This window comes from Leishmania martiniquensis, chromosome 24 (genome assembly GCF_017916325.1).
Source record: "Leishmania martiniquensis isolate LSCM1 chromosome 24, whole genome shotgun sequence".
Taxonomy (NCBI): Eukaryota; Euglenozoa; class Kinetoplastea; order Trypanosomatida; family Trypanosomatidae; genus Leishmania; species Leishmania martiniquensis.
The window spans coordinates 112,667-120,922 of record NC_090159.1 but is presented as its reverse complement, the minus strand read 5'-3'; the positions used below and the strand labels follow the sequence as shown (position 1 = coordinate 120,922).

The 8,256-nt window shown below is 61.5% G+C and overlaps 2 protein-coding genes across 2 annotated transcripts; both read right to left on the bottom strand.

The window, feature by feature from the left end:
• Positions 1 to 2,687: 2,687 nt before the first annotated feature.
• On the bottom strand, positions 2,688 to 3,470 carry LSCM1_04984 (uncharacterized protein; the record flags this gene model as incomplete). Its single annotated transcript, XM_067322465.1, has 1 exon — positions 2,688 to 3,470. The coding sequence occupies one exon, from the start codon at positions 3,468 to 3,470 to the stop codon at positions 2,688 to 2,690; it is 783 nt and encodes a 260-aa protein (XP_067178328.1).
• A 1,357-nt stretch (positions 3,471 to 4,827) lies between these two features.
• Positions 4,828 to 7,794, bottom strand: LSCM1_04983 (uncharacterized protein; the record flags this gene model as incomplete). Its single annotated transcript, XM_067322464.1, has 1 exon — positions 4,828 to 7,794. One exon carries the CDS (start codon positions 7,792 to 7,794, stop codon positions 4,828 to 4,830), a length of 2,967 nt encoding a protein of 988 aa, XP_067178327.1.
• Positions 7,795 to 8,256: the final 462 nt, after the last annotated feature.

Here is an 8,256-nt window from a genome sequence, read left to right as displayed (position 1 = left end):
AATAACAGAAGAAGGCTTCTCTTTTTGGGCGTGTGAGCAGTGCGGCGCGGCGATCGCTGACGGGGATGGGACAGATAGACCTGTGTGATGACGCTTCCTGGTCTGGGGATTGGTGCGGGTGCAGCAACGCCACAGGAGACAAAGACGTAGCGAGAGCAAGAGCAAAGGTGAAAGAGAGAGAGGGGAGAAAGTAAGACAGCAGAAGTGGAGGAGTCTCTGAAAAGACAGCAACCATGCGCAGCCGCCATGAAAGCGCCGCATACTGAGGCCAAGGGACCACTACTGGGACGAGAGGCCGTCCTCATGAGCAAACTCGCGGCTCCGGCCCAATGCACAGACAATAGACCACGTTATACCCAAAGTCAAAAAAAAGCAGTTCCCTCCAGCCTCCGCTGCTGCGTTGCGGGTACATGCGGGTGGCCCAGGGCGAGCCCCGCCCCCTGCCCCTACGCCACGCCTCTTGCACAGCCACCTCAAGCCGCTGCACCCCGTGGTGTCGTGTGCCGGCGGAGCCCGCACTGGAGTCTGCCGGCCTCTCGATGACGCTCCCGGACGTGATACGCCACGCCGGCTGTGCTTGGCAGCGCGTGCGCACCGCCCTCGCCCGGGCCTACACATGCGCCAGCGCATAGAGAGCTCATCGCCGGTCGTCCACATGGGACACAGGAAATAGCGTGGCCACATCGTTGCGTGCAGGGTCAGAGCGGGAGGCGACGTGTGCCGTGAGCACCGAACGGACCGCGCATCTCGCGTGGCGTGCCGGGCACAACGACTGGCCGGCTGTTCACATGGCGAAAGGAAACAAGACAGGCGGCCCGCCATCTGCAGGCGCCAGGGTGTGTGTGCCCACGGTATGCCGCCATACGCCATATTACGCCGCTGTGGGCCCCGTGCCGAGACCCGCGGGTGGCGCTGGTGGACAGCAAGGCAGCAACAGCAGTTGCGCGCGCTTCACGGTATCTCGGCTGTCTGCGCTGCCTTCGCAGCGGTTCTAGGCGGAGCTCCCCTGCTGCACACTCAGCGCAACCGGGTCGGGGCGAGGAAGCTGTAGTCGATGGTCCTAGCACCAACAAGCGCCTTCTGGCGATAAAGCACCGCAACCTTTTTTCTTTATCGAACGCCAGATACGGTGCCCGATCAACCAGGCGCGCTTCACTATGGCGACCGTGCGCGATCCAGCTGAGAGGCACCTGGTCGCTCAGCGCTGATCTATGCCGAAATCCCGACGCTGGGGACGGCGGCGACAGCGGGAGCGCGGCGCACTGCAAGGCTGAGGTGCAGAAGAAGCGAGCCTGACCAGATGGCGGGACCGAGGCGGATAGAAAGCCTTACCCAACGGGTGCTGCCACCGTCAAATGGCCTCGCGTCGTGGTTGCCATCTCCTTGGCAGACCCGCCGCTTCAGGCGGAACGTGTACACGGATGCCTGGGTGGACAGTAAAAGCAAAGGTTGCCACACGCAGCACCCGGCGGTGGCGACGGGTTGAGACATCTGCTGGCTGGGTCGTAGGAAACTAAAGGAGAGGGCCGCTCTACTTCACCTGCACAGGTGCGCGCCCGCAGCAGAGATCACGTCGCAGGAGCACAAGTTGCAGAAGCATTGGGGTGCAAGCGACTGAGACACACATGCGGAGAGAAAAAGGGTCGGGTGAGCGCTGGTGGATATGCGGCAGAGAAAGAGTACGCTGCACAGACAGGATCCAAGTACGACGGAGAAGGCAAGGTGTCTGCCAGCAGGAGAGGGAGAGAGAGAGCGGTGATGGCCATGCATGGAATGCCGTCTCCCCACGATGGCACTCTGTGGAAGAGGCCCGACGACACTGGGAGGGTGACTTGTTGACAACGTGCCGTCAGGAGCGGAGCCGTGAGACGCCTGTGCGCACTCCGAAAGAAGCCAAGTTGTGTCCATACACGTGGGTATGAGTACGCGCCGGCGGGCAGGTGCGTATATCTTGCCACAAGGGCAGCAGCAGCTTGCGGGGTGACGGCGTGTGCGTGCGTGTATGTGCCTGTGTGTGTGTGGGGGGGGGAAGGGGGGTGGCGATGCGAGGGAGGAGCCGGGGAAGGGTGGAGGCGGGGGGGCAAAGTCAGCAGACGAAGAGGACGTGAAGGAGGCACGTGATGGTGGCAGCATGCAGTGTATAGGTGAGTGGATCCTGATGCACCAGTCGAGAACGGGTGGAGGAGTTAAGTACACCCGGGCAGGCAGCAGGGCAGGTGAGAAGTGTTACGATCCCCACCCCATGGCCGAGAAGCTTGTCAGGCGGCATCGTCTCAGTTCCTCCCCGCATGTTGTACTTGGCCACTGGCACGCGCTAAAATGGCCTCGCACTCCGAGGGCTGAAAGGGGGATAACCGCAGCAATGGCAGGAGACGGAGGATGAGGTCGAGGGGTGAGCGCCTCGTGGACTGGCTCAGATGTGAGGAGTAGCGCGGGTGACGCTCTCCTCCGCCCCTCTTGTGGCGCAGACGGCGCGGTCATTTGTCACGAATTCGTGGCGTGCGCCGAAGCTGATGAACGCGACAACGGCCGGAGAGGCGGGGGTACGGAACAGAGGGAGAGAAGCAGAAGGGGGGGGGACCATCACAGATGCATTCACACACACAAATTATGCGGCAGAAGCACCCCGACGGCGCCACGCTAGCGGTAAAGACATTTCTTCATACTTGCGCGGATACGCCGTACCATCACTCTGCTCGCCGGCGGGCGCAGAAAGCCCGGCAATGGCTATCGCGATCCTCAGCGGTCGCCGTCACAGAGTCATCCATGACACTTGCGTAGTCCATTGTGGTCGTGTGCTCTGTGGCGCCAAGACGTGGCACCCCTATCCTGACCAGTTCCACAGGCTCCCCGTCCTCACCGGCCGTGGCATTCACGTCGTTCCAGTGACTGTTGTGCAGAGCTTGTGTGCGGTGGTAGTTGTAGCGCATCGCTGCGAAGTGCCGCCACCGCGGTCGGCGGCACAGTTCCGTGATGAATGTGCTATAGAAGAGAACAACGCCAATAAGTAGGTAGAGCGCGAAGAAGGCCACTTGCACATTCAGGTGCGAAACACAAACGGTGCGGGGGTGGCGAGCAGAAATCTGGCCGACCGTGATCATCCACACAACCACCCACACTAGGTACACTACGTAAGCTATGATGAGGTGGTTGGAGCAGCAGAAGCGCCACTGTGACGTCTCCTCTGAAATGCCGGCAGCGATCTGCCGTCTTATCAGCATCATCACCATGACACAGAAACTCATATTGATGAAGCAGTGTGCCATGCCAGCGTACACCCACCGCCCCACCACTGTCTCACAGGTGTGCGAGAACACCACCGCACAGCTCCAGACTAAGAGGCCACCGTTGACTAAGCACGTGAACATCGAATAGGCACCAGACGGCCGATCCGACGGGAAGGTTGCCGTCCAACACGAGTGCGCCGCATCGCGCAAGCGCAGCCGCAGTGCGTGCATGTATGCCTCCATCTTTTTTTTTGACCTCTGCGTGCGTCAACGCACTCCCTTTTTCTCTCTCCAAGTCGACACGTCTGTGTGTCTGTCTGTCTGTGAAGCGAAAAGCCAAATGACGAGACCAAAACAACAAAAGAAATGCATTAGCGGAAGTCGTTGGCACCGGCCACGGCGGGGGGTGCCCACAGCTGGTCGTGGCGGCGGCAGCAGCAAGCGAGACCGAGACGCTGCGGGCGGGGGCCAAAGAAACAAAAGAGGGTGACGAGTGGGTGCCGAGGGTGTGGAAACAATTCATATGCGGGCTGTGAGGGCCCCCCTCGTAGAATGCGCGTGTGCACCAGTCGTGCGGAGGGCGCTCGAGCTTGCTTGAGAGCTGAGCTTGAGGAGAAACGCCAACGCGTGCGGGAGGAGGAGGAAGAGGCTCGGGCCGCCCGCGCACGTGCGCCTTCGTAGGCGCACCGCAGTCACTTCTCTTTGTCTTCGCCACTGCTATTTCACACGTGACCAAGCCAACCGAGAAAGAATAGTCTGTGAAGACAGCGAGCAGAAGGGGGAGGGGCAAGCGAACATACGCCTACGCTCACAGAACATCACCGCCTCCTCATCTACGTCCCTCTCCGCTCTCCATTCGACAGACTCCCAAAGGTATACCGCGCACGGCGTGCGACCGGGAAGAGAGTTCAGAGGCCTGTAAGAGAGCAGTTCCGGGAAACACAAGCGCTTGACCGTCTCCTCTTGTCCATAGGCAAGCGCTCCTAAAGTGTCCCTACACGCCCCGATTCACACCCGACCGCCGGGCACCGCTTAGCACCGCTTCGGCATAGCAGCTGCAACGGAAGCAGCCGGCGCACGAGCCAAGTGCGTCCATTCGTCGACACGAGTCGCGGCGTGCGCGTATGCACACCCGCTCACCGCCGCACGTCTCTGTGGCACACAGCATCCGCCCAGCGCTGCCCACCCATAGCAAAGGGTCTGCGAATCGTACCGGAGGGCCGGCAGGCGGGCTGCGTGGCGTCCGCGCAGAAGAGAGCGTGGGGACTCGGGGTGCACCCCTCCTCACGATGCCACGCACCGAGGCGAACGCCACTATTAGAGGCAGGCGAACCACAGCGATGAGCAGAGCTCACCCGCAGAGGAGCATCGCGCTCATCGCTGTGGTTCGCGGGATTGGCACGCACTGTTGTCAGTCCGGCACAGCTTCACACGCCACGGCCGCACTTGAGGTCTGGGCGATGCAAGACCTCAAAGAAAGAGAGGATGAAGGTGCGCTGCGATGGAAGGTCAGCGGGCATGTGTGGATGTCTCACCACCCTCTCCGCGGCGCACGCGTCACCTCTCCTCCTTCCCCTTCTTGCACAGCCACTCTTCTCTTTCAAAGCGAGTTGATCTGCAACGCGCGGCAACGATCAGTAGGGAAAAAAAATACCAACAATGTTACGCCACACGTCAGGAGAGCGATGATACTGTCGAAGAGCAGCTTTGGACAGAATATGGGAAAGAGCATGAGGTGCGTCTTCTGGATGTACCCGTTGAAACAGGAGATAACGGACTGCGTGAGTAAGATGTACGCATACAATATCCCGGTGACGGTAGCGGAGGCGACCACTCGCGGCCCAGGCGGCACAACTGCCACTGCAGATGCTGAGGTTCTTCTTTCGCTCGCCCCCTCACCCGACGCCCCATCCATAGAGTTGTCGTGCTTTCGCACCATGGCGGCTGCGTCGCCGAGGCTCGCGTGCGCTGGGCCCGCATTCACTCCGGTGCACACGCGTAGCGCCCACGGCACGAGCAGGAAAGCGTGAAAGGTGCGACATAGAACCAGTACGCCACCGGCGTACATGTTGTAGCAGGGCATCCCCACAAACGACGAGCTCCAGTCGATTGTGTTGAGCACACACTGGTGGCCCTCGGCGAAGAAGGCGGTGAAAGCGGCGAGGTGCAGCACAACAGCCTGTGTGAGCACCGGCTCGACTCGAAGCAGGAGGCATAATGTCGGGAGGACGGTGCCGTAGAGCGCCACCACGATCGCCACCGCCACACGCTCGTTGCACAAGGAGCTCAGCCAGAGCACAGTAACGAGGTACGCATAGGCTCCGTGGCCAGGGGAGGCGGAGAGCAGCCTTTGGGAACTATGCGTGCGGCGCTGCGAGGCGGACGGTGACGCCACCCATTTCGACGCTATAGGGTGCGCCAGGATGCAGAGGAGCGGCGCGGCGTGGTGAGCGATAGGAACGTGGTAGACTAGTGCGAGGAACGCGCACGTGGCAGCCACAGTCAAGCGTCGCACATGATGCGGGTACAGCACAGACCACATGGCACCGCCAACAACGATGCCTGCCCGCTCCAGCTGCAGCCCAGCCGGTAGCTGGAGCAGCGCGCGGTCCACGGCGCTCTCTGTGTCCACTGTGTGTACGACGTGGGCGCGGTAGCGCAGGAGCGCCGGCACGCCGAGGCGCAGCCCGAGAAGAAGAAGGGCGAGAAAAAGCGTTTCGCGCTGAAGAGCGGTACCAACACGGCGAGTGCCGCAGAGACGTGTTGAAGGGGCAGGGCGCTGCGCTGTGGGGAGATGGGCACTATTGCCGGGGCATCGGCCCATCCGGAGAGCGCGTCTCGGCGCCCGCCACGCCACGACACGCGGCACCAGCAAGAGCACAAGCAGTGAGCTCAGCAGCCCTAGGACCTCTGAGTCTTCGTTTACAACGAAGCTGTTCGAGAACACCGAGCACAGTCGAAGCGTCAGCGTCAGCACCGTCCAGCGCATGACCCAGCCGGCACTGCTGCTTGGAAGAATGTGCGCGCGGATGGTTGGGGACCACAGGAGGGACAAGGCGCACAGCAACAACCCGGTAGAACCGAGGAACATGCCGAGACGGCTCATGTGGGAGCGAGCCCGGCGAAGATACAAGCTCATCTCAGCCAACTGTCGCGTGACGGACACCCCGGGTATTGTCCATGAAGGGTTCCGTGGCACCTTCAAGCCCGACTCGTTGAAGTATCGCTGCAACTGGCGCAGATTGCACCGTTCTGCGGCGTCTATGTCAGCAGAGGCGTTCGCCAGCGCCACCACCTCCAGAATGACGCGGCCAAAGTTCGAGTACGGTATCGGCTGGCCCAAAAGTACCGCGATGGTCGATGTCACATCTACCTGATAAGCCGCGCCAAGTCGGTTGAGCGGCACCCCAGCACGTGCGTGGCAGCTGCGGAGTCGGTCGAGCTCGGCGTCCACGCCGTCTTGCCAGCGCCGGTCGATGAGTCCCTGCGCCCTTGCCAAGTTCGCCCCAGGGGAGGAGAGACGATGCGCATGCTCTGCGCCCGCCTCCGTTCCCGGAAAGTACTCAGCGAACAAAAAGGTATCTGTCTCCTGCGCCGAGTCACCACCGTGGTCACCGCTGTTCGTCATGCCATGGTCACCCAGCACGAGCAGCATCGTGTTTATGGTCGTCGGCCGCTCTCGCAGCTTGCGGCTCACGTTGCGCAGCATCTGGTCCAGCTGCAGCACCTTGCCTCTCATGAACGAGTTATCGGAGTTGACACGGTGGCCGATGTGATCTATGCCGAGGAAATGCGCCACCACGAGCCGAGCGTGCCCCTCATCTGGATATGACCCCCCACTGGAGGAAGCCCCAGCCCTTGACACCGCCTCTGGCGTCTCCGCCGCCAGCACGCCGTCTAACTCTGCGAGCACAGCATCGTCGTTTGTGTCAAAGTCGGCGACGTCGAAAGATAAAACGCCAACCGCCTTCTTCCAGTGGCGCCGCGCGCACGTGTTGGGAAAAAGCTTCTCCCACGTGTCGTCGCCCAGCAGCACGGCGCTGCCGTTCATCTGGCCGACGATGCTATCCACCTCGATGGCATCGCTGTTGAAGTTCGAGCCGGCCTCGAGGAAGGCGGGCATCGTGCCCGTGGCAATGGCCTTGATGCGTTGTGCCGTCGTCGTTGGGGCGTCAGCGACGAGAAAGAACGCCACGGCCGCCGACCTGCTGGAGCGCAGGGAGTCCTCCATGTAGTGAAGCGTTGGCCCGGTGTAGATGTTGTCCAAACGCTGGTGCCCCAGTGTGTCCTCATGCACAGTGCACTGCCCCCCGGTGCGGGCAAAGGGGCGCAGTGCAGAGAGAACAAAGTCAGGCCGCATGGCGTCGATGAGGATAAGCACTACCTGATCTACAGGCGGCACCAGCGTCTCACGGCACGGCTCTGTCGCAACAGTCCGCATTACCGTGGATGTGGAGAGCATCGAACTGGTGAAGAGGAGTACGCTGCTCGTGTAGAGCGCCATCACCAGCAGCGCTGGCCACCACGACAGGCACTGGTGTTGCGCCATAGTGTCCCGAGAGGGCATGGCAGGAGAGGAGAGAATTACCATGGATTAACACGCGCGCGCGCTCACAGAGGAGAGGCGGCGGCGTTTTTTGTTTGTTCGTGTGTTTGTAAAAGGGGGGCTGATATACAGCGTCCTCGTCGTTGGAAGCGACAGCAGGTGCTTCGGCTGATCGAACCGGTAACGGCTGCCGCGGTCAGCTGGCATGACGGCCGAGACACAGGACGTGAAGAAAAGGGGGAAAGTAAAAGGAGAGGCCTGCAGTAGGGTAGGCCCACACGCACGACGGTAGGAGGTACGTATGCGCACCCGCATTGCTGCGTCGATGCGCTTGATGCCATCCACTGCTCGCGACGAGAGGGCAGCCGCGCTTGCCTCACATACCTGCGTGCAGGCCACACAAACGTGCTGCACAGCAACGAAGCACTTACCGCACACACGATGGACTGGTGCACGGCGTCAGCGACAGGTGGGTGCAGGGAA